The 25,279-nt window shown below is 53.8% G+C and overlaps 1 protein-coding gene across 1 annotated transcript; it reads left to right on the top strand.

The window, feature by feature from the left end:
• Nucleotides 1-16,130: 16,130 nt before the first annotated feature.
• On the top strand, nucleotides 16,131-24,615 carry LOC142602576 (A-kinase anchor protein 1, mitochondrial-like). The gene is made up of 10 exons (XM_075757954.1): nucleotides 16,131-16,659; nucleotides 18,614-18,747; nucleotides 19,120-19,246; nucleotides 19,659-19,789; nucleotides 20,168-20,345; nucleotides 21,039-21,189; nucleotides 21,842-21,909; nucleotides 23,398-23,471; nucleotides 24,335-24,400; nucleotides 24,556-24,615. Exons 1-10 carry the CDS (start codon nucleotides 16,131-16,133, stop codon nucleotides 24,613-24,615), a joined length of 1,518 nt encoding a protein of 505 aa, XP_075614069.1.
• The last annotated feature ends 664 nt before the right edge of the window (nucleotides 24,616-25,279 follow it).

The following is a 25,279-nucleotide window of genomic DNA, read 5'->3' as shown; positions in this document are numbered from 1 at the left end:
TGTTTCTTTTCTCGGTGTTTGCCCTCAAAAAGTAAAAAAAAAAAAAAAAAAAAAAGAGAGAAACTGTTAAGAACTGTGAAAGAAACCTGAGGACCCCTGCTTATTTCTCCACTCACAGAACCTCTCACTCACCTCACTCATGCCGGTCCCCCTTGTTACCGCTCAAACGGCAATAACAACTTTCCAAACAGAAATGCAGTTTGGAAAGCCAACGTTGGTTTATTCAGCGCTGGCTGCATGGGGGATCTCTCCCCCTAACATGCACACCTAGCCTTTAATCCCTTATACATGTATACACTTCGGTTACAAAACCATTACAAAATTACACTTGCATCACACAGTTACCTTATTGTGAGGGGCAGAACGTTTTCTCGCGTCGATTTAAAGCTATATGCTTAGAGAAATTCAAGGAGCGTGCCCAGTGAGGGGTGCTCATACCGCAAAGGCGGGTAGCTTTTAGAATGGAGGTGTGTTTTGATATTAGAATTAGATTATAATGAACAAAGCTCAATCAAAGGACATGATTTTGACAGAAAATAAAATATTACTTGCACCCACTGCCAACTAGAAGCTTTATTCTATCATTCACTTCAGGTTGGGGCTATACAATGGACATAATTAGCAGCCACAAATTGGTTAGCAACCTGTGTTGGGTTTGCATGGCAAGGTTTTGGTAGCAGGGTGGGGGGGTCACAGGGGTGGCTTCTGCGAGAAGCTGCCAGAAGCTTCCCCTGTGTCTGATAGAGCCAATGCCAGCCGGCTCCAAGACAGACCCACCACTGGCCAAGGCCAAGCCAATCAGCACCTCCGGGATAACATATTTAAGAAGGAAAAAAAACAGTTAGAGAGAGCTTTTGCAGCTGGAGACAGGAGTGAGAAGATGTAAGGAACTCTGCAGACACCAAGGTCAGTGCAGAAGGAGGGGCAGGAGGTGCTCCAGGCGCCGGAGCAGAGATCCCCCTGCAGCCCGTGGTGAAGACCATGGTGAAGCAGGCTGTCCCCCTGCAGCCCATGGTGGAAGGATGAGGGGGTGTAGAGATTCCACCTGCAGCCCGTGGAGGACCCCACGCCGGAGCAGGTGAAGGCACCTGAAGGAGGCTGTGGCCCCGTGGGAAGCCCGCGCTGGAGCAAGCTCCTGGCAGGACCTGTGGACCCATGGAGAGAGGACCCCATGCCAGAGCAGGTTTGCTGGCAGGACTTGTGACCCCGTGGGGGACCCACGCTAGAGCAGTCTGCTCCTGAAGGTCTGCACCCCGTGGGAGAGACCCACGCTGGAGAAGTTTGTGAAGGACTGTAGCCCGTGAGAGGGACTCCATGCCAGAGCAGGGGAACGATGGCAGGAGTCCTCCCCCTGAGGAGGAAGAAGCGGCAGAAACAACGTGTGATGAACTGACCATAACCCCCACTCCCCGTCCCCCTGTGCCACTGAGGGGGGCGGAGGTTGAAGCCGGGAGTGAAGTTGAGCCCGGGAAGATGGGAGGGGTGGGGGCAGGTGTTTTAAGATTTGACTTTATTTCTCATTCCTCTACTCTGTTTCTCTTAGTAACAAATTAGATGAATTTCCTCTCTAAGTTCAGTCTGTTTTGCTCCTGACGATAATTAGTGAGTGATCTCTCCCTGTCCTTATCTCGACCCATAAGCTTTTTGTTCTACTTTTTCTCCCCTGTCTGGTGAACGAAGGCAGTGATAGAGCGGCTCTGGTGGGCACCCGGCCCCCAGCCAGGGTCAACCCACCACACACAGAAAACAAAGGAACAGCAAATGGAGACTTAGTTCAAACTTTAGGGCCACATGAAAGACCTATAGCCTTTTATTCTTGTTAAGAATGTTGCAGAGAGTTTTTCACAGTTAAGGATGTCACAGAGAGTTTTGTAAATAGTGGCTAGGGACTCCTGAGGACGGCCATTGTACAGTGCACCCATTATGTCAGTTCCTATTTACCCAGAGAATGTGTCAATGCAGACGTGCTTGTCCAGAGGTAGAAGCATAACCCATAAATCGTTAGTCTGATCAACAGACCCTGAAGAACCATTTGGGAGTGCCAGAAGTATTGAGAAACCAGGGGAAAGGGAATTTGGGCCAGGGTCTCTGCAACCACCGACCCATGAGCCCCCTACCCAAACTATACCACCTACCCAAAGATAAAGGCAGAGAAAAGAACTGAGCATGCCTTCTAGTTTGCATGCTAGGAGGAGAAATATGAAGCAATCGTTGTAACTGGGAGTGTCCTAATTTGGAAGGTTTGTGTATAAATATGACAGAGAACGGGCATTAGGTGTGCTTGATTTGGGGGAATCCACCGAGCACCCAGGCCTGAATAAAAAGCAGTATGTCTCCTCTGTGCGTGAGAATTGGCTTATCGCACACCAGGCAACGAATCCGCTGCTCGGACAACAAGCTGATGTCTGGGAAGCCAAAATCTGCCATCAGGACATGGACTGCTTGTCCAGAGATTTCTCCTCGTGGCCTATGGAATAACTCCCCAGTGCGGGCATCCCGGCTGGGCCATCGGTAGCAGACACCCGCTGCAACAGCTGCTTTATTTTCCATGCCCCTCATCCTCACCCAGAGGCTCTCCCGCACATCCATGCTGACCGTAAGGGCTGTGCCATCCAACCTCTCCCTTCCATAGAGTGCGACACCTCCACCTCGCCTGCCCTGCCTACCCCTCCTGAACAGCCTGCAGCCTCCATGCCAGCACTCCAGGCGTGCCACTCGTCCCACCAAGTCCCACAAATCCCAAGGATGTGCCAGCTCTGGCAATGCAGCAAGGCCCCCCCTGAACCCTTTCCCTCCCCAGGCAGGAGGGGCTGGGGAGGCTGCTGGGGCGGGGCGGAACACGCGGAGACCCCACATTCCTTCCTGGGAGACGCCAGAGAGTCCTTAGCAGCCAACAGCCAGAACGCAACACGGCGCTGCCACCACTGCAGCTCCCACCGCGCAGCCCCTGGGACCCCCCAGCACCCCGGCTCCCGCAGACTTTTGTCCTTCCCCAAACCTTCTACCCCCAAGGTAGGCACCCACCCCGACCCCTGCACCCTGGGGACGCTCCTGGGGGCAAGAGCGGAGCTGACCGCTGGCCATCGCTCCTGTCTCTCTTCCGGGCGCAGCCAACCTGTGCCCACTGCCCCGCCAGCAGCAGCCCTTCCCCGCAGCCCGGGCACCCTCAGTGCGGGTGGCACCCCAGGGCCCCCAGGCACTACCACCAGCAGGCATGGCACCCCTGCCTGCTCTGGCACCCCGGCGCCTTCGCCATCCCCGGCCCCCGGGCACGCCCAGCATCCCCATCAGCCCTGGCCCCATGGCACTTTTGGCACAGGGCTTCAGCAAGCCCAGGCAAGCGTCCCTGCTCTCGCCTGCCTGATGCGTGCCCAGGAAATCCACTTCCCAGAGAATTTCCCCAGTTTCAGAGAGGGCCATCTCTCCCGTTTCACCTCCCAGAAGCCAGTCTCCTCCCTGGTTTGCAAGCCTGGCCCACCAGCACATGCGGCTGCTTCTACGAGCCCCGCGTCTTCCACATCGAGTGGACATTACCCAACCTGCCTCCCCCGGCCAGCTCCACGCTCAGCCCTGGCACCGCTTCTCTGCCGGGTGCTGCCCTCTGGGGGGGGCCCCAGGGGCCGCAGGACCCTCCCAGCCTGGGCAGCCCCTCTGACCCTGCAGGGACAGCTGCCACACTTCACACCCCAAAACTATCAGGGGAGAGTAGAGGTCCCAGCCCCCCCAGCACTGCCCACATCCATCCCTGGCTACCAGCACATCGAGGGGCAGCCTGCCCAGATCAACCCTGTGGGGGCACACCCGGGCACCAACATCCCCCCAGGCCGTGACCCCCCCCAGCCCCTCTGCTGGCCCCCACCACCAAGCCCCTGGGGACCCAGACGCAGACTTTGCAGTCTCCGAGGAGGAGCTTCTCAAAGAGGCCCTAAGGCTCTTTGGTGTCTCCCTGGATGCGGGGGGGGGGGGGGGGTGGGGGTGTCAGCCAGGGTGTGGGGAGCTTGGTGGCACCGGCACAGCCACCCCCCACTGTGACTTTGCCTCGCTCTCCCTGCTCAAGGAGCTGCTCACCCCCGACTACAGCGTCCCCGAGACCACCGACGCCATGCTGATCCTGGAAGAGTTCTACACCATGGGGATGGAGCCCCAGGAGCCGTGGGGGGCTGCGTGGATGGCCCTGCCACCGTCCCAGGCTGCCGCCTGCCAGAAGCGGGGCAAGAAGCGGGGGCAGAGCGCCTTGCCAATGCCGGCCAGCAAGCGCAGGGCTCTGGCCGGCTGCCCGGGGGTGGCGGGGGGGAAGTAGAGCCAGAGCAGGGATGAGGGGGAGGTGGGGGAATGGGGGATGGGGGAGGAGGGGTGGTGTATTTGGGGGGGGGGGGTGGTGGGGGGAGGGGGGTTAGAGTAGCTTTGATGGGACCTTTTCTCCTGTGTTTTGTCAATTAAAAGCTGTTTCTCCAGAATGGCTCTGTGCTTTTCTCCTTGGCTCTTTTAAGACTCCGGTCACTTTTCTGCTAGACACAGGGGCCCAAATCTCTGCTTTAAATGCCGATACCGCAGGCCGGAGTGGGATCGTCCCTGATTAGTAACAGATAGGGGTTACCGATGTATTTGGATATTGCAAACCCCAACCTACAGCCTGAGTAAAGTGCTGGTTGCTGGCAGACACCACCCGCACCGAGACCACTCTGGTGTTGGGAGTGCTCCCCACCAATAGCCTGGGATCGGATTTATTGAAGGGGAAGTCCTGGATGGACTCCGCAGGGAGGGAGTGGAAGTTTGGGTTTCCCTCAACCCTGATAAGGCTTTTTACAGACTGCCCCTACGCTTCCCCCCATTAAACTCCTGAATGTGAAAGGCTGTCCCTTACTGCTGGGACAGAGGGAGGGAATCCCTCCGGTGATAAAAGAGCTGCAGGAACAGGGGGTAAGTATTCAAACTCACTCCCCTGATCACTCCCCAGTGTGGCCAGTTTGCAAACCAAACGGGAAGTGGCGGCTAACGATCGATTATTGGCCCTTAAACACAGGCACTAGTCCCTTGACAGCGGCCCTGCCTAATACAGCCCAACTGCTTGTCACCATACTGTTACCGGAAAGCGGCAAAAGAATTCACTCCCTAAGACTTCTTTTCAAGTTTTAGAAAGCAGGCATTCTTTATTGCAGCGCTGGGTGCAGGGGGGATAACTCCACCTAAGGTGCACACCCAAAAGACAAAACCAGCAAGTATTTCTACTATGTTCATAGACATATTCAGTATCTTTCCCAGTAGTGCTTATCACAGTCATGGATTTTCCAGGAACTCGTTAGCATATGCTAATGTCTTCCCCCCCCTCCCCCTAGTGTTTGTTGGCACCTCCGGCTGGTTGTCCTCGGGGGTCTTCAGACTCACTCCTGGTATCACATCTACCTTATCCCTCAAGGCTGGTTTTGGGATCGCCTTGTAACTTTCTTATCTTTTTTTGCGCATCTGTTCTTCCAAGGCCCAGCTCTTTCAAATTAGATTGTTCCAGAGCTTCTTATCTTACAACTAATTATTTTCTAAGTGACAATGGTTTCCCTTTTGTTTGGTTACATCGATTGAGCAATGGCTCTAATTGCTTGAATTGATCTTAAGATTTCAATAGTCACAGGTATCAGGGTCCTCATTGACACGGAGGGGCTCATAGGAGAAGCACCCCAGCCCTGCCACCTTTGTGTTTGGCCAGTCCCCAGCTCCATCCCCTGCTCTGGGCGCTTCCGCAGGGTGCCACCAGCCCCTCGTTTATCAGGCCGGGGGGGATTCCCTAAATGCAATGGAACAATACAATATCTCTCACTATTGCTGCGGACAAACTACTTGAAATATCACATCTACACCCCCTCCACTCCCCAATGTCCCCTCTACAATTTGTTCCTCCATTTTCCTCGGATGGGCCTGAAGGAGAGGGAAAATAAAAAGTTAATTCCATCTCAGTAACTGAGATGATTTTCTTTTACTTGAGCATGCAAAATCATTTGGAAGGCTGTAAAAAAGTCTTCCAAATCTTTCTTCTCATGCCACAGACTTGTTTTGCACAGAACTGCATAAGCAGCGGTGGTTCCCATGGCTATCTCCTCCTGGAGATAACATGAATGGAAACCAAAGCTCTCACCCTGCCTGAGCAACAGTGATATTCAAAAGAAGAGCTGTAACAAGGTCCTCAAACTGCCACGTTCCTGCAGCGCTGACTTGGGAGATCCTCTCAGCTTTGCACCACCCGTAAGCTACGCTGACGCTGCTACAGAGGGGCGTCCTTCCCAGCACCAAGCAGTTGCCCTTCGGAAAGACATGCTTGCTTCTTCTCTCCCTCTCCAACCCCCAAGCTGAATTCCCAGTGCTATTGTCTTTTTTAAAACACATGGCAACCAAGCAGCCACCTGGAGCAAAACCAGATGGAAGAGGCTTGCTTTGAAGCCGACATCAGGAGCTTCCCTATCTCGCAGCTCAGTCCACGGGCCATGTGGTCAGTATGGATGTACCCTCCAGATGACTGGGTTCTCTGTGGGTCACTTTTAGACTTCTCAAATCAACAAGGAAATCTTTCCTTGCCAATTACAAATCTCTCTTACACCAAGGTATGTGTGAGCATAACAGCAGTGACAGAACGCTTTGTCTAAGGTTCTGAAATTCCTGCTGCACAGGGTAGAAACTCCTGATGTGGCTCAGGTCAAGCTGGGTTGAGCCCTGGAAACCCCAGAGCTTGGGCAGCACCGTGTCTACTAGGAAGCAGGTGAAGCTACGCAGAGGAGAACCCCACAACTATGCTGAGGTGGGTTCTTGGTACCAAGGCACTTATGTGACTTTTTTACTCCACGGCAATATAAACACAGCCTCTGATTTTCAAAAAGGAATGAATAAGGGAAACTAATTAGCGTAGAACAATTTTAAAGCAGAATATATAACTTGGCAACACTTGAGTCAGGCCCCACAAACTCAGGCTTCGCCTGTCTCATGCTCCAGTACGAAAGGAAACTATTAGTATAATAGTTGGAATGTAGAAACGGGATAAGAGGAGCCGTAAATTAGGGAACAGTCCTTGGGTAAGAACTAGAAAAAAAACTACAAAGTTTGAGGCATCCTGATAAAGGGAGCCCAATATGCCAACAAGCCTGGGACCAGCTGGGCAGGACGGATAACAAGGTTACTGAGCTTGGGCTGCTCTCAGAGCCATGGCCAACTGTAAAACCCTTCTCCCCCATTCCAGTGAAGGACTGTTGTGAACAATTAATTGCAACTTGTCCATTGAGTCCTTACGTATCTCCTTACGCACGGTACAAGGGAGGAAGGAGATGGAAGAGATGCGTGGGAGGAGGCCAGGGAGAGTTCTTCGTACAGAGGAGGTCAGTCGGTCGAGTTCTCTTGCGCACGTCTTGGAAGCCATCTCTGACTGTGGACATTTTCTTGTGTAAAATGCCGCACCCCTCGTGTGGGTGTGTGTGCGGGGGTGGGGACAGACCATATGAGGCCATACTGCCCCACCCCACCTTTGTGTGTGCATGGGAGGGGGTGGGGACAGACCATATAAGGCCATACTGCCCCACCCCACCTTTGTGTGTGCATGAGAGTGGGCGGGGACAGACCATATAAGGCCATACTGCCCCACCCCTGCACTGTGAGCTCAGGGCCAGGACACACACATAAGGCCACGCTCACCCACCCCGGCCGTGGCAGACGCTGTCTGTGCTTCTGCACGGTGAAGGGAGGCTGCAGCTGCAACGGGGTCAGGGGGCTGCCGCCCCTCGCAGACCCAGGAAACGCAGCTGTTGGTGCCCTTTGGCAGCAGCCTTTGGTGGCCGACGCCATGACGTGGAATGTTGCGGGCCGGGGGCTGGTGGCGCGCAGCTGCGCCTCGCCCCGCCGGGGCCCAGCGCGAGTCCCCGTCAGCCTGGCGCAGAAGAAGGAGCAGAGGCAGGAGCTGGAAGCCCTGCGGGCTGAGCTGGAGGAAGAGCGGCTCCACACCCAAGAGCTGCGCCGCCGCTTTGCTGCCGAAACCCAGGAGCTGAAGGCGGCTTTGGACAGGGAGCAGCAGCTCCTGGCACAGCGGCTCCAATGTGAGTGGGAGCAGCGACAGGCTCAGTCGGTGCGGCAGCTGCAGGAGCTGAACCAGCGGCAGCGGGTGGCAGAGACCCGCCAGCTGCTGCGCTGGAAGGAGGCTGAGCTCCGCGAGGGGCAGGAGCTGCTGTGGCGGGAGCGCACCACCGCCGATCGCCAGGCACGGGACCTGCAGCGGCAGCTGGCCGAGGAGATGGCGAGGCCCAGCAGGAGCACCAGGGAGGCCCGAAGCAAGCTCCGGGACGTCCTCAGCCAGCTCCCGTGGGAGACGGATGGCGACCAGCCCGCCCACATCCGCCACCTCCAGGACCAGCTGCAGTTGGAGAGGAGACTCTTCATCAAATACATCCTGCAGCGGTTCGAGGGCGAGCTGCCCGCCTCCCCCAGCACGGCCCAGCCCAAAGGCCCTTCGGGGCACCAGGGGCATCAGGAGACGCAGAGCTCCTGCTCCTCTGGCCAAAACGGGCCCCAGGCCCTGGCGGCACTCCAGAAAAGACCGCTGGAAAGCCCCAGCGCTGGGCAGCAAACAACATGCAAGGCTCTGGCAGATGCTCAGCTCCAGGTGCCAGAGAGGGAAGACGTGGTGCTGCCTGGCAGCACGTGCAGCCGCCTCCTGGAGCAGAACACCCGCTTGCAGCATCTTCTAGAAGAGCTGGCAAGGCAACAGAGTGCCCTTGAGACGGAGAACCGCCTCCTGAAAAGGGAAGGCTCTGCAGAAGCGTGCAAGGAGGCAGAGAGGCTGCAGCAGAAAAATGCGCAGCTAGCTGCCCTTGCCTTGCAGCTGGCAGAAAAATCCAGGCACCTGCAGGTGACCATCGATTGCCTGGTCAGTAGTTGTGAGCCACTGCCCATCCAAAGCTCCGCTGAGGAACTCTGCATGGTATCGTCTCCTCAGCAGAGGGATGGAGACATGGGAGAGCCTGCCGGAGCTTTGCTGGTAGGGGACAGGCGGGATGACTTCTCCCACAAGGCGGCTGAGGAGCTTCATGCCCAAGTGGCTGCAGATGAAGGGGGCTCCTCTGATGTGAGCACCCGCTGCCCGGCTTGTGAGGAGTTACAGCTGCAGCTCACGGAGGTGACAGATGCAAACAGCCGACTGGCTGAAGAAAATGCTCGCCTCTGGGGGCAGATGGGTTGGACACAACAGGTTCAAGCTGAAAATGCTGACCTGAAAGGGCAACTGGCGCGAGTAGCAGACGAGCGAGACTCTGCCATCCAAACGAACATCTCCCTTCAAACCCAGCTGCAAGAGGCAGAGCGTGAACTGAAAGCCATGAGAGAAATGGCAGAAAGGAGTCAACAGCTGGGGAAGGAACTGGAGGAGACAAAGTTAGCGCTCCAAAGGAAAGAAGAGGAAGGCAGGCGTCTGCAGAGGGCTGAGACGGAACTATACAGGGAACACAACAAAACCCTGCAACTCTTCCAAGCCCAGCTGATTGAACTGAATGGTCAGTATCGGAAGCTAAACAAGCAACGCCAGCAGCTCTATCAGGAACTTGGACGGCTGGGAAGAGAAAGTTCCAACCACATCAATTCCAGGCCACTCCAGGCTCAGCTGGCAGCAGACAAGGAGACCATCCTCTGGGAGGCCATGAGAAAACAACCAGCAGAGCTTCGAGCATTCATAGCTCGATACAGCTATGACCCTTTCGATGGTCCCAATCAGCAGCCTGAACTAGAGCTTCCTCTAGTTGCTGGACAATATGTTTACGTCTTTGGAGATGTGGATGAAGACGATTGGTACGTGGCAGAGCTGACCGATGGCACGAGAGGATTCGTCCCCTCAAATCTTGTGGAAGAGGTTTCAGATGACGGACAATCTGATGACACCGGAGCCTCCGCAGAGACAAGTGACTGGTAGAAGACACAGATGATGTCTGTCATGTCTTTTCCAATCTTGTTATTAAATCTTTTCTTAACGATCTCTCTGCGTAATCTCACACTCTCTCAAGCGTGTATGTGACCTGGAAGGGCAATGTGCCAGCTGCTGGGGGGCTGGCATGGGTGGACTGGGTGCCAGCTACTGGACTCAACCAGGGGTTCCCAGTGCTGTTAGTGGAGTGAATAGGGGGGGTCTGAGTGCAGGTGCCTGAGTGAGTGGGGGTCTCAGCCAGCAGCCACTGGGGCAGGAGCAGTGTGTGTCCTGAAAACCACCGGCTGACGGGGACCGGCACAGGTGAGGTGAGTGAGAGGTTCTGTGAGTGGAGAAATAAGCAGGGGTCCTAAGCTTCCTTTCATGGTTCTTGACAGTTTGTCTCTCTCTCTTTTTTTTTTTTTTTTTTTCCCCTTTTTAAGAGCAAACACTGAGAAAAGAGTCTGTGGAAACACAGCTTTTTTAAGAGAAGTGTATGGTGGGAGTTAAAACTAAATCTGCACTAAAATAGGAAGATGCCTGTTAAAGGAAGAGATCATCTTTCTCCAAGTTCTGGAACTAGGTATAAAAGGAGACATTTGGGCTGTCTACTGCAGATCTTTACCTCTCCCTGTCTCTGCAGAGCCCGCAGCACCCTCTTCATAGGGACCATACTGATGTTGGCTGCTTCCTCGGATTTCCCAGGATCACCAAGGTCTGAGCTGCCAGGGAACGGACTGAGGGCTCCTCAAGGCATTTTGTCTATGTTGGGACAGGTCCATGTCTGGTAGCTGGTTTTGAGGCTTGCCAATTTCTATGCAGTGTACGCTGCCTTTGGATACCTTCATAGCTAAATACCCTTCCAGTGAAACTCTTTTCATACCTCTGGAGATGAGTCTTCAAAATAGTCTAGAAATCCTTTTCATTCAAATTTTGAAAATGCCTTAAATTGGAGGTAGCAAAGCACAGAAGTCTGGAGTCTAGCTAGGCTGGTTCAGGGCGTAAAGGAGGGGGTTGTAACTGTGTCAAGGTGAAGAGGAAGCGCTGGGGAAGGAGAAGCAGAGCAATTAATAGATGGGATAATGGTACTTTCCAATCCATCTTTCCAAGTGAAGGTTAAAAAGAAAACAAGAAGGTGAAGAATTGCCAGGGGAAGCCACTGTAAAAACCAGGGACGTCTCATCAGACAATAGATGACTACTGAAACATCCCGCTAAGAGCGTTTCTGAAGCTGTTTTCAGGGGAATGTTCAAATACATGACCAATGTTTTGGGTGGAAGTGCCATCAAATCAAGCAAGAGAGCAGGTACCGAATAATATGTATGGGGTAGGTGAGAACTGATGTGGAAGGAGCACCGACAGCAAAGTGCCATCTCCTTTCTCCTGCACGCTCTCCCCCTTGCCCAGCTGCAGCAGATGCTGGTGCGGTACCATCAGGAGCTAAGCCCCGCATGGCCTGGGCATCATCCAGACGAGCTGGACAGCGAGATCTGGACAGCCAAGAGAGCTGGACAGAGAGGAACCAAATGAAATTCCACAAGGGCAAGTGTAGGGTCCTGCACCCAGGGAGGAACAACCCCAGGCACCAGGACAGGTTAGGGCTTGACCTGCTGGGAAGCAGCGCTGCGGAGAAGGACCTGGTGGACAACAAGCGCTCCAGGAGCCAGCAGTGTGCCCTCGTGGCCAAGAAGGCCCATGGCGTCCTGGGGGGCATTAAGAAAAGTGTGGCTGGATACTGGTCCAGGGCGCCAAGGCCGGAAGGCGCTTTTTGTACCCCTGTGGCAGATAGGGGAGCCCGTAGCCCCAATGTCAGTGGGGCTGTGAAAAGGCCGCTGAGGGAGCTTTCAGGCCAGACACCCCTTTGGGTGCTGGCACATTTCGGCTGCAAGCAGGGGCTGGACATTTTCAGTTTGGAGGCGGGTGAATGAGTCCACCTGAGTGTTCAGAACGTGGCTGGGTGATCCCCCCCTTGCTGGGCGGCTACCCACCCCACCAATAGGGGTTTTCCCTTGGCCACGTTTCATATCTCCTCCCCCTTTTCCCTTTGCTTTACTTCCCACGGATGTTGCTCCCAAAAGGAGAGCCACTCGGTGCACCCCTTGGTACGGCACAAGGATCACTGTAGATGTGTACGGGCTCCATCCGGCCTGTCTCTCTCATGACCACACCCCAAACTGCCATCAGTTCCCCCAGCTGAGCGCTCCCTTCTCCTTCTGGTACAACGTGCTCCCCGGAATCAACGTGTAGAGCCACTGCTCCGTACTTCCCTAGTTTCCCCTCCCTCCTCCAAGAGGCGTCACTGAACCAGCCAGGGATTTGTCAGGTGGGATTCAAAGGCAGGGGCTGCCTTTCTGCAGGAAGGAGGGGTTTCCTCCCCTGAGGGAGTGGGTGATTTTTCCTGGTTTTGGAGCAGCTTGGGCGCTCCCTCCCCCCCTTGCTCTGTGTGTGACTGGAAGGCTCCAGCTGGGCATACCACTTCTAACCGGTTCCTGGTGCGACTCCCACAGGGCTGGGGTGCTGCCAGTACAGGCCTCAGGGCATTCAAGGGCCCTCACAGGGGGAGGGATTGTCACCCTAGCATTCTTGCAGCCTCCTGCAAGGCTCGACTGACCACAAAGAGGCCTTTCCCCCAGACCCAGTATCGCTTTTCTGCACCTTTGAAGCTGCCTGAATGAAACCCTCCGTTCCACGCTGCCACACGTCTAGAGATGCCCCAGGAAGGGCAAAACCCCATTCCATCTGGAGCGGATCTGTCGGGTGTGCTGGGCCCAAAGCTTGATATGCCCCTGCTTCAAAACCCAGGAATTCTGGGGCTTCCTCATGAAGAGGGGTCCAATCCCAGGAAGCTCTTTTGCACGTTAGATCGTACAGGGGACGAGCTATGACACAGAAATCCGGACTATGCTTCCTGCAGCATACCAGCAAGCCTAGGGTATGTTGCAGCTCCTTTTTGTTTTCTGGGATTTCTCTCTGTTGTCAGGTGGCCAAGGTTTCGGGGGAATACACACGGCTCCTCCTTTCCACCATCTGCCCAAGACCTTCACCTCAGCGGAGGGGAGTTGTACCTTTTCTGCCGGAACCTGAAGTTCTCAACTTTCCAGGTGAGTAATTATTTTCTTTTGGGTTTGTCCCACTGCAGTGGCATGGGAACCCCCCCACCAATATATCATCAATGTATTGGTACATTTTAACTCCTGAATCAAAAAAAAATTCCCTCAATAGCCAATGTGACTATGAAGCAGGTATCCTTTATTGCAGCGCTGGGAGTCGCACCGGGATATTTCCACAAACGTGCATCTCGACGAGGCACAAATTGTACGTGATTTATATTACAAAAGAGTTACATATTCATCAGGTTTCCGATAAATTTAATACATAGTCATTATTGTTCCGGGAACTCATGACTATATGCTAATGTCCTGATACACCTGCGCAGTTTCTTTCTCAGGTGGTCATCAGGGGTCGTCCTCCTCAAATCTTCCTCTTTCTCCTCTTCTTCAGTGGACACAGTTGGGTGACCTCTTCTTCATGATCTCTGTTTTGCAAGCTCAGCAACCTCGTTATCCGTCCTGCACAGATGGTCGGATGGCTTGTTGGCATATTGGGCCCCCTTTATCAGGGTGCTTCAAACTTTGGGTCTTTTTCTAGTTCATACCCAAGGACTGTTCCCTAATTTATGGCTTCTCTTACCCTGTTTCTACATTCCAGATATTTTACTAATTGTTTTCTTTTTTACTGGAGCACGAGACAGGTGAAGCCTGAGTTTGTGGGGCCTGACTTAAGTGTTGCCAGGTTATATCTTCTGTTCTAAAATTGTTCTACGCTAATTAGTTTCCCTTATTCAACCCTGCATGGCCCCACTGGTGCAGGAGGCTCTACAGAGGCAGCCCCGGGTCGTTCTGACCCGCTTGCCGCTGCCGCCGGGCCGCGTCTCCTGCCGGGTGCTGCCCAGATTGGCCAAGGCGGGCGGCAAGCAGGCCAAGTGCCCCATACATACTGCCGTGGCTGCCTGCTGTCCCGCTGACTCCGTGCTGTCCCTTGGGCAGTGGGGGGGGCCTCGTGGCTTTTATCGCTCCCCGTGCAGATGGAACTACATGATCTTTGAGGTCCCTTCCAAGCCAAACCATTCGCTGATTCTCTGATTCTACGAACCCCTCCAACTACATCCTGGGCCCCCTTCCAGGACAAAGTGGATCCCCATAACTCCCCCAGCACAGATTTGCCACTGTCCCAGTACAAACTAGATCCCTTTAACCCCTCCCAGCACAGACCTGCCCTGTCCCAGGTCTGGATCCCTGAGCAGGGCAGGGGCCAAACCCACCAGCTGACGTGGGGCAGCAATAACAAGCAGCCCAAAACTGGGGCAGCCAAGCGGGGCAGGAGCAAAACTGCCAGTCCAGCCACCCCGAGGGGGAATCTGGCAAAGCTGTGGCAAAGAGAAAGCTAAGAGACCCTGGAGGGATGAGAAAATGTGAAGATGCGGAAAAGCCGCCCACAAACATTTTTTGGGGCCCCAAGGTGAGAGAGCAGCTGGGTGGGGACGTGGCAGCCAGACGAGGTCAACCCAGCACCATTGCTGAAGGTGTTTCTTTGGTAGCGCTAGTTCAGAGTCCGCACAGGGCTGTATCTCAGGGGCAGGACAAATTCATTGGAAATGAACCTCTAAGAGAGCAGGTGCTTTGCTCCACGAGTCTCACGGACAGGGTCCTGTACCTGGGAAGAGTGGCACAGAAGCCTCAGCATGCGGAGTGTTCCAGCCAAAGCAGTGAACAGGCACGCTTACAGCCCTGGGCAGGTTTTTATTCATCCGGCTGGTGCGGCACAGGGAAGAGGTGGGAGCTCTGCTGGCGGATAAAGAGCCCTTGGCCAGCAGCGGTGGGGAAGCGCAGCGGCTGATGGCTGTGGCAGGTGCCTGGGCCCTGGCAGCTGGGTGGCCTTGAGGGGACACGTCCCCGTGCAGCCCCGTGTCACAAAGGGGCAGTGATGTGGCACCCGCCCGGCGATTGTGACCTCACCGGACCAGGGCTTTATAAGCTGAAAAGCGGGCCAGCGAAAGCCAGTTGGGCTGAGCTGTCCTTTGGGATAACTCGGCTCCTTCCCTCGCTCCTTGCACGCCTACTGTTTTCCAACCATTTCTCTGGGTTTACTGCCCACTTCTCCTCAACTTCCATCTTCTCTCAAAGGTAACTATGATTTGACTTTCGGGACAGATCACGCAGTAGGTAGATACAGGATCAAAGTATAGGCTGGTCCAGACCTTGAGAGCTCTAGGCTGAGCTCTTACTCCTTTAGAGGCTGGCCATGGCTATAGGTAGAGTTCCTAGCTGCTAATTCTTCTTAGTGACCCTATCCTAGGATAGGTGAGTAGGGGGGTGACAGTGTAGCCCGAGGCGTTGGGCTCAGCCTAGACTGACAGGAAGCTCACCCTTCACTGATGGGGTAGGAAGGGAGACAGAGAAGGAGCAGGGCACAGGCAGCCGTTCAAGTAGCGGCCGAAAGCTGAGAGAGAACTCCTGCATACAAGGTGGGAAAGTGTGGGCTGGAGAGCCAGAGGGCTCTGCTGCTGACGGGAGCCACAGGTCAGCAGCAGGTCCTTGTGTCTCTTCCTGCAGAGACTCACAGCAGCTTGCCCCCCGAACACACCTTCTTGAAAGCCCTGAAAATCTGGAGCGAGTGCAAAGCACTTCACCTTCCGTGAGTTCTGTTTGAGAGCTGGAAGGGTGTGTTGTCACCCTATAAAACTCTCATGAAAAGTGATGCTGCCTTTCGAGCAGAGAACTGGGGAGACCTGCAGTGTCTCATGTCTGTGTCTTGGAAGGCTTGTGGTCCAGCTGTGTTGTGAACCCAGCCTGGCGCTGGAGAAACTCGCAGTGCTGGCTGCTGTCCTGTGTGTAGTCCTGACCTGCAAGGCTGAGGCAGGAGAGAGGTGGTGAAATGGCTGGAAGTGTAAAGGTGAGGTCATGTGAAATCCATGAGTCTAACGGTGAGAAATGTCCAGCTCTCCCTAGTCTTAAGGCAAGGATCTTGGTCTGTGGTCTGCTGGTAGAGCAGAGCTGTGAATGTAAAGAGCGGCTGGAAAAGCAGCCTGTTCATGCGAATGGAAATACCTCAAGACCTTGATGAAACTTCAGCCTTCCTCTTCCCTTGCCTGTGACTCTTTTCACATGCTTTCTGTTGCTCCTTCTAGAGAGAATTGCTGAGGCTCTGGAAAATGCCTTCATACTTCCGCAAAGTCATCCCATATGCCATCCCTGGGGCGCTGGCCCTTCTTGGCTGCTGGTGGATCTATTCCCACAGAAAAAAGCAGGCAAGCTCTTCTGACAACCAAGAAGGAGTAGCTGCTGAAGAAGAGCAGCGGCAAGAAGTGCCAGAGAAGGAATCACCACCAAAGGAAGAAGCAGGCGTTCCGACGAGAGAGGCAGCCTTCGAGGAAAAGGAACACCCAGAGAATGAAACCTCGACCTCCCTGCCGTCAGCAGGGTCGACGACGCCCTCTCCTCCCTGTCAAACTCAGGAGCGGCCAGATCTCTCAGAGGACCATCCAGACCCGTCTGTAAGGACACTGCAGCCCAGCACCGTTGCAGACGACAGTGCAAAGCCGGAACCAAGGGGATCTGAGGATGGAAGCAGTGGCCCTGCTTGTCTTTCTCTCCCCCTGACCTCGGAGTGTCACGGCAGTGCTGCGGTGAGCCTGGTAGAGGATTCAAGCTCTACTGCCAAGCCAGATGAGTGTGCAGCAGGTGGGTATGCATTTGCTCTCAGAATTCCCATCTCCGTAGGACCCCGTAGTTAGCTGGGTGATCTTCAGGGTCTGTTGCCAAGGGGCGAACAGGCTGGTCCCCTTTCGGCACAAAGTTAATTCTTGTCTAAAGCTGAGCGTGTGCTTGAGTAGCCCGGTGAAGTGGGCCGTGTCTGGATGGAGGCCAGGCTGTTGAACACCTTGCTGGTTTGAGACGTGCTCATCCAAGTGGTTTCTGCTTCAGTTCAGGCAGCCTCTAGGAAGCACTGGGTTCCTCTCTGTGCTGACGGGCTGCTGCTGAAAGGAAGCTGGAAGGCAGCAGGTTTCTGAGGTGCTGCTGGATGAAGCAGGGAAGTGCTCTGAGGAACTGTGATCAAATGAGTTGGTTGCAGACCACTTCCCCGGAAGCCTTGTGCTTTGGAAGGGTAGGTGCACGCCAAGAAATCCCTAGAGGGATCAACGTTCGGTTCGAGGAGTTCCTCCATCTGTCTCTGTGTTGCTTTTGCCTTCTACATCCTGGATGGCGTGCGCCTGGCAGAATACAACGCTGCCTGAGAATACAACTGTTAGTTAACCCGTCTGACCTTGGAGATGGATGTTAAAATCCTTTAGAAGAGCCTGTGGCGCCAACAGCCCCTAACGAGGGGATGTCTTTGGTAATTGCTACAAGCAGTTGGAACCAAGCTGCTTGCTGCAAGACATGGGGATTGAGTTTGCCAGCAATGAAGGACGAAACGCACCGAGCATTTTCACTGGTGAGAGCAACCCTAGGAAGAACATGGTTTTGCCTTGTTGTGAATGCTGGTGTGCCAAGAGGGTACTACGAGAGTGTGTTGTGGAGCCTGGGGATGAGAAGGGCTGCGAGCTCTGCACTGAGCTGAAGGGTAGGGAGAGGGGCTACAGCGGGTCAAGCTGATGATGGGGCCATGTTGGCTAAGAGGTCCTAGAGCTGACCTTCGCCCCCAGGCTGTGAGACTTCAATCCTCATCCTTGTCCAGGAAGTCTATGGCAAACAGCTGCCCTCTTTGCCTTTGCCTTTCTAGGCATCTGTGCTGTGCACCTAGTGAGGATGTGGCAAATGGGAAGCAGCTGTTGGGTTTCTTTTTCTCTTTGGTCTTGCGCTGGATGGTCTGACTACTTGGAAGCAAGTGAGGCTCTTCCTGCTTCCGCTGGTTCATCTGGAGGGAGGAAGGATCAGCCTTGCGTTACACTGACTGCACTGTGTCTGGGCTCTGACCAGGAGGAAGGTGTTTGAGTTTGCCCCCTTGCCAAGTGGGAGGATTCCTGGTATCAGCTGATGGTTTGGAAACAAAACATGGCTCAGCTCTGGCACCTGCTTTCTTCAAGCATCGGAGAAATGTGGGCAAGAGGCAAGCCCCTGCTGCAGCTAGTAGTTTGCACAGCTGGCATTCAGGTCACTGCGCAACCCCTGTTGGGGCCGGAATGTCATGTCAGTGCAAAGAGCAGAGGAAGAGCTTGCATGTCCCGTGCCCCCCTCCCCGCATGCTGAACTCCCTCTGAAAAGCCCTCTTGAAGCCATGGGGAAAAGGCAAAATACCTCGCTGCAGCAGCAGCAGCAGCAGCAGCAGGAGGAGCCCAGGGTTGATGTCAGCATAGGTCTCCTTCAGCTGGTAACTTTGACTTAGTGTCCTGTCTCTGCTGCTGTGTAAGGTGTTGCTATTTTGAAGGACTCCTGCTGAACTCAGGCCTCTGTTGAGTTCCTAGAGGCGTGCAGGTTTTTCTTCAGGTATGAAAGGAAACCTTTGGTAGGTCATGTGGGACAGGACTTGACCCTTTCTGAAATACTGGAGACCCTGATACAGGAACATCCCAACTGAATGCCTAGGAAGAGCTCCATGTAAGCTCTCTAGGAAATGCTGCATTTTCCTGGCCTTGTGTCTGGTAGCTGGACTGTGTGGGTTGTCGGAATGCTAACACGTCTGCATGTCCTGTAGGTTTGCCTGTCAAAGGCATGGATTTTGTGGACAGTGACTGTGCCATGAGGAAGGCCGTGACGCACCAGCACGCTCATCCAGAAGGAGGCTCCTGCAAGTCCGACTTCACTATCTGGGAAATAGAGGTCCCCAAGGTAAGCACCGCTGGGCTGCTCACACCTCCTGCCCTGCCCTGCCCGACATAGCCATCTTCTGGTTCTTCCAGTCTGGTACCGGCTCCGTGCCATCCCAGGGAGATCCACAACCACTAAACGGAGAGGATTTAAGCATTTAGCTCCCAAGATGTGAAGATGAATCTATGAAAAGGAGCTGTGCTTACGGATCTCTATCTACCTGACCTTATCCCAGAGCCGCTGAAGTCTGCCCTGGTCCAGCATTGCCTTTCTTATCCCGTCTGGCCGGACACTACAGGAACTGGGAATGTGGCTGAAATAAGCCACCGAGAAGAGTGTTGTTTGATCTCTGTTCCTCTTCCTAACTGTTGGTTTCTCGACTCTTTCACAAAGGCTTTAGTTGGCCGCTTGATCGGGAGAAAAGGAAGATTTCTGAACTACCTGAGGGAAGCGTCTGGTGCCACAGTTTTTGTCTCAAGCCTCCCTTATTTCCGTGACTCCCACGTCTGTCACATCGAAGGTAAGTGGAATGCCTCTTGATTTGTGCTCTACTATGTAGCTTGGGGGCATCGATGGGCAAGGAATTGAAACAGATTTTGTGGCTTTGTGAGTCTCGTGCTTTAGAAAACTTTTCTGCTCAGTGCTGTTACAGCAGAGGTATCTGCCAAGTCGCCTGTGCCTTGGCACGTGAACCCTCTATTCTCGAGGTGAGAATGCTTTTTAACATCTTCAGCTGCTGTAGTTTAAGCAATGCCTTTTGCAGGATCTCTTCAGGCTTAAAGAAGGAGCTGGGGCATGCATCAGGAAATACAGCAGTCTTGCCTGTGAAAGATGTTAGATTAGTGGTGGGGGTGTCCTCAGCATATCTGTGGGATTTGTGGGATCTGTGGGATCTGGGATCCCAGACTTCCTTTGGGATTTTTGTCTTCCAGGCTCCGCACAACAAGTAGAAGAAGTCCTGAGCCTGATTGGCCAGAAGTTCACAGAGCTGTGTCTCACCAACATCCACGCTCTACCTCCACCAACACCGTTGACACTTCATTCGCTCCTTATGACTGCCTGGGTAAGTCCCAGCTTGCCGGCTAGGCTGATGTCCGGCTGGAAGGCTGTTGTTGTTGGTCACTGCTCGCGGAGCGTGCTAGATCCACGTGGCTGGTTCAGAGATGCCCTGAAAACCAGTTTGGTTTTGTGCGGCTCTCCGTTCTCCAGCTTGCGTAACTGTTACGGATCAGATTGATCTCCCTGGTCTTCCACTCCTGCTTCGGGAATAGCTTTCTGCTCCTGATCCCAAGCAGCCTTTGCAAGTGAAATGCCAGAGTGCAAGGGCTTTTTCCACTCGTGGCTGCAAGCCTCAGGACTTGCTGGCGGAACATGGATCTGCTGTGAAGGAAGCTTGTGTTGCAATGCACGCTAATGAGACTTTCTTTCCTCCACATGACAGCTCTTCCTCCCAGATGGAGCTGCTGTAGAAGTGGTTGTGTCAAACCAAGTCGATGCTGGACACATGTTTCTACAGCAGTATACACACCCCACTTTCCACGCCCTGCGTAGCCTTGACCAGCAGATGTACGCCTGCTACTCTCAAGCTGCAATTCCGACCCTGCCAACTCCAGTAGAAGGCAAGTAACTTGCTTGCTCGCAAACGGTTCAGCTGAGAAAGTTCTAGTGTCATGCGAAAGCCTGATGCCCCCGAGTTCGGCTTGGGAAGTTTCCCAGTGGATGAGAATGTGACAGTTCAGAGAGTTGCTTGCCCAGCTGCTGCCAGAGCAGAGATGTTGCTCTACTCTTCCCTATCCCCCTCCTGCCTGGAGTACCCCCCTCCCCAGCCACTTGGCTGCATGTTGAACTTCAGAATGAGATCCAGTCCGCCTCGGGGGATTTCTAACCAACTTGGCCCCTGGAGGATTTTTGCTGACAAAGCGTGGGACTCCTCCCAAGTCTCCATGGGGTCCCTGTCTGCACATGGTGTAAAGTGGAGGGTGCATCACAAGGAAGGAGGGGGAGGGGTTCTTAGTGCTTCCTTTCCTTTTCGGAGACAGAGCCCACTGTTAGTGAGCAAAGGCTGGAAGGGAACTGGATACCTGGCTAGAAGAGCATGGTAGTGGCAGGCAGAGACTTGAGAGTACAAGCCAGCTCGCCGGTGTCCCAGCGGCAGGCTTGTCTGATGGAGGGCTGGGGAGCGTGGAAGGGAGATGGCAGCAGCATGAGAAGAAATGCTGTTGATTCTCAGTAGAGAACTGTGCAGCACTAGGAATCAGCCTGAAGTGCTGATTTCTGGGAAGCCACTTCAACGGAGCTCTTCTGTTTTGCAGTTGGTATTATCTGCGCGGCTCCGGGCCTGGGTGGGGCATGGTTACGGGCTCAAGTCATCAGCTACTTGGAAGAGACCGGTGAAGTGGAGCTCAGATACGTGGACTACGGAGGGTACGACAAAGTGAAGATCGACACGCTCAGGCAAATCAGGTCTCTAACTGCTCTTCTCTGGCTTGAATCTTCATCAGAGGCGTCCGTATGGTTTGAATTGCTTATAGGATTTTCCAGAGCTGAAGCGGGAAATGGTAGCAAGGTTTGTCTCAGCAGCGGGTGTGGAGCCCTTGGGAGCACAGCAAGCTCTTGCAAGGCTTTTTTGAAGGGGAGGGGAGAGGCAATTGCAAATTGTCCCACCTCAGCGTGGAAGCTGAGCAAAAGGAGGCCTTCAGGAGGGGCCCCAGAGTGTAGTTAATTGATGAGGTAGGACTAAGAGGCAGATTCTCTATGCCCCAGCCCCATGGGCTGGGAGAGCCATACTGGATGAGGGTTTTCTTACACGAGCCCAGGAAAGACTTGATTGTGCCCCAGAGGTGGGAGAAAAGCAGTACAGCCTCCATTAGGGAGGTGGGTTTTGCTTGGAGCCCAGTCCAACTTGGCATGCTAATCAGACAATTTATTGCTGCTGCTGCTTAGATTGCTGGGGGGATAGTCTGGTTTTTTGGTGTTTTTTTTTTTTTTTTTTGACTGTCATTAATTTTCAACTGAATATCTGTTAGAGCAATTGATTAATCAATGTCACCTTCAAGAATACAGGAGTAACTTAAAGGCACGTTCTTACGATGGGATCGATTCTCTTTTCTTTAAGGTCTGATTTCTTATCACTGCCTTTCCAAGGAGCGGAGGTTTTACTGGACAACGTGGTACCGCTTCCAGGTAATGGGACTCTCGAGACGTACCGTCGGTGGTGCTCCTGCAGGTTTCCATGGATGCCAACTGTGTACAAGCAAGGACTCTGTCTCAGCCTTCTCCCTCCTCTTGCAAGCTCAGCCTCTGATGGGACTAGAGCGAGAAATTGTATTTTCTTCTTGTAAATGTGCTAGCGTGGCATAACCTGTTCGGCTCCAGGGGAAAGAGGATAAATGGCCAGGCTTTTTTGTGCCTGGAGGAGAGAAGGAATGACTCTCCTAAGCAGCAAGTTGGCAGGACTGGCAGGGTAGAGGTGAAGTAGCTGTACCTACGCTGCCGCCTTCTGTCACAGAGTAGCTGTACATGTCAACTTCGTTTTTAATCTGCTAGCCAAATACCTGGCATTTCCCTACGCAAATGACGGAGGTGTCTGGTTCTGTGTTCAAAAGACTAGCCTCCAAGCCCTGGCAGAATGCCAGTCAGTCACTGCCTAGAGATGCTTTCTGGGTTGCTTTTTTTATTGCCCCTGCCCGCACTGCCCCCCCTTCTTTCTGGTGATGTTAGAGATGCAGGCTGTGCTGGTGTCTCAAAAGCTGCCCTTCTGGGTGCGGGAGGGGTGGCTGTAGGAGCTCAGGGTCAGGCCAGGTTTCAGCCCTGGGTTTGTGGCTGGCAGCACTGCAGGAGGTACAGGCCCTGCCAAGACTAGAGGGATGGCAGGGTTTAAGCTGCTGCTAGCAGAAGTCAGTGTTTTGCACGTTCCCTGAGGAGATCGACCTCGTTCAGGATTTGTGGGCTTGTCAGGAGTTGTTCACTTGCTGCTGGAGATGGTCTCGGGGTGGGGAGCACGAAGGAGAAGCTGTATTTTGCAGGAATTTGGCAGGAAAGAAGCAACTGTCCTCCAAAATGACAACCCTTCTGCCCAGTCGATTGTAACTGTATTGCCCGGGAGACAAGGGTTTCCTGCTGCATTTACAGGTGTGGAGTTAGCAATGGTACCCACGTCAGCTGTGCAGGCTGAGAGACTGGAGCTGCCGGTGCTTGCAAAGAGGGTGTTTGGCACTGTTCAGGTGCCAGCCAGCCTGCGGTAGAAATGCTTTTGAGCTCCCCGTGAGAGTCCTGCGCTCTGTGCGGGGTCCGTAAAGTCCCGAAGCCCCTGAGCTTAGTTTATTCAGGATCAAAGTACTCATGGCAGCTCAAAGGTACCGCAGAAGTCTACGTTTCTGTCTTGCAAGCCTGCTAATTCATCAGCCACCGATGTTCATGTTCACTTAGCTGGTGGCTTTCGAAAGCACTTTGCCCTTTCCCTTTGGCAACACAGCAGGCATACTCCTTGTGTGACCTCCAGCTTAATAGACTGGGTTCAGCAAGTGCCCACAGCAAGGGGAGGTGAGGATTATTCTCTGGCCTAACTGATGTGGGAGGTGCGACGAGATGAGCTGAATAGTCCCTTCTGGCCTTTAAAGCCCGTGACTCTCTCTCTCTCATTTGTTTTCGCCTGCTCTCTTCTTTCCACAGGCGAGGATCACTTTTCCGCCAAAGCTGACGCCGCTGTTGTTGAGATGACCGAAGGCGCAGTCCTAGTGGCGCAGGTACCTGAGAGCTGTCTGCAGAAGCCTTGTTGCTGATTTGACTGCTGCTGTTATCCTCTGTGTTATCCCCCTAGCCCACCGTGTGTGTGTTCAAATCCAAAAGAAGGGCCGAGCTTGTCAGGCCGGCTGCTGGGCAGGGTTCTTGTGGAGCAATCTGGGTGCTGAGAACTTCCTTGTGGAGCATGGGCACCGCTCCGGACGCTGTGGCTGGGAAGGGTTGAGTATTCCCTCTTGTTGCTGATGTGGGCCGGGAGGCAGGGCTCCTGAATGGCTTTACAGAGCACAAAGTGGCCTGTTGTCCAGCGGAGAAGTATTTGCCTGGGTCTGCACTGCTTTGCCAGTCTCAGCTGTCTTTGCAACACTGACGTCTGGGACCTGGCCTCTGGCTGGCCAGAGGGAGAAGTAAGGCTTCTGGCAGTGTCCCCAAGGCTTCTGCATGTCGTGCCTGATCTCAAGGGAGAGGCGCTTCCCTCTTTTGAAGTGCTTCTACTCGTGGCTGTAGCCATCCCCGTCAGTGGAATTGGGACGAGTGGGAAGCTGATGGCATTTGTGATGCTCAATCTCAGAGCTTCCTTTGCTTTAAGGCAGTGCTCAAAGGTGTCACGAATTCTAGGAAGGGCATGGATTGGAGTGACTAGAGGCAACTTGCCAGCAGGCTGTCCCAGCTGCCTGGTAGCAGTAGCTACCTTTCCTCCAGCCTCCACCTAAGCTGATGTTTTGAGGACCTGAGATGCAGTGACTGGTGCTAGCCTTGCGTCCTCCCTGGCTCGGACCAGAGAATTGCGGAGAATTGCTCACACTCATGACCTGAATGAATTGCTGCAGGCTGATGCCTGCAAACTAATGTTTTTCTGTCTTTCCAGGTCACAAATTATGACAACGCAACAGGTCTGCCACTGATCCAGCTGTGGAACTTGATGGGAGACAAGGTGCGTATGTTGACATACCGATTTTTTCAACACTGTGAGAGTTTCTGGTTATGCAGATGTGTGATTGGCGATTAGGAACTTGCTGATGTTTCTTTCTCGTGGCTTGTTCACCTTTCTCCTTTTTTTTTTTCTTTCTCTTGTTCCCCTCCCTTTAGGTGGTGTCAGTGAACAGAACTCTGGTGGAAAGAGGATTGGCTCAGTGGCTTGTCTACTAGCCATGGCCTGGGCACCTTGGGAAGTCTTTCTGCAAATAAATCTTGTTTTGCACTATTACAACCTGGTTTGGCAAGTTCTCATAAGGAAACCTATTGACAGCTGCGTGCAGAGTTTTGGTGGTCCGTTCAAAGGCGTTTTGCTCCACTGTTACCATTTCACCGGAAACACACGGCTCATCTCAGTGAAATGACAACGGGACGTTCTTGGATGGCGATAACCGGTTAGAGAGGGATGGGTTACTGGGGAACCCCCGCTGGGACGTGGATGTAATAAAGGCCTTTTGATCATCTGTGCGTGCATGGTGTTTGTGTATCCGATCCTGCTTGGGTCTGGCTCGGTGTCACCACTGGCAGAGGCCAGTCCGGTGTGGCCGCCTGGATCTGACAAGTGGCGTAGTCGGCAGGATACACAAGCAGCCATGCCGCGGTTGAGAAAGGCGAAAGGGGAAGGCGAGAGCTGAGATGGAGCTGCTCGTGCACGTGGCGTGCCAGGGTGGCCCCAGATGGAGCAGTGGGGGTCGGTAGCTGCGTTGCTTGCCAAGCTAGCCAGCCTGGAAGATTGGCCATAGCTGGCAAGGGGTTAAGAAGTAACCCTGAGGGTCACTGAATTGGCTTTAAGAAGCCTGCCTTCATGCGATGCCTCAGAGGCATGCCGGAAGTTGGC

Source organism: Balearica regulorum, chromosome 7 (genome assembly GCF_011004875.1).
Source record: "Balearica regulorum gibbericeps isolate bBalReg1 chromosome 7, bBalReg1.pri, whole genome shotgun sequence".
Lineage (NCBI taxonomy): Eukaryota > Metazoa > Chordata > Aves > Gruiformes > Gruidae > Balearica > Balearica regulorum.
Note: the sequence above shows the minus strand (reverse complement) of the source record. Positions and strands in the feature narration are given on the sequence as shown.

Coding starts and splice junctions, on each gene's coding strand:
- LOC142602576 (XM_075757954.1), top strand. CDS start 16,131: ATGCCTTCATACTTCCGCAAAGTCATCCCATATGCCATCCCTGGGGCG. Junction 21,910..23,397: donor CAACGTGGTACCGCTTCCAG/GTAATGGGACTC, acceptor TTCTTTCCACAG/GCGAGGATCACTTTTCCGCC. Junction 24,401..24,555: donor GGAACTTGATGGGAGACAAG/GTGCGTATGTTG, acceptor CCCTCCCTTTAG/GTGGTGTCAGTGAACAGAAC.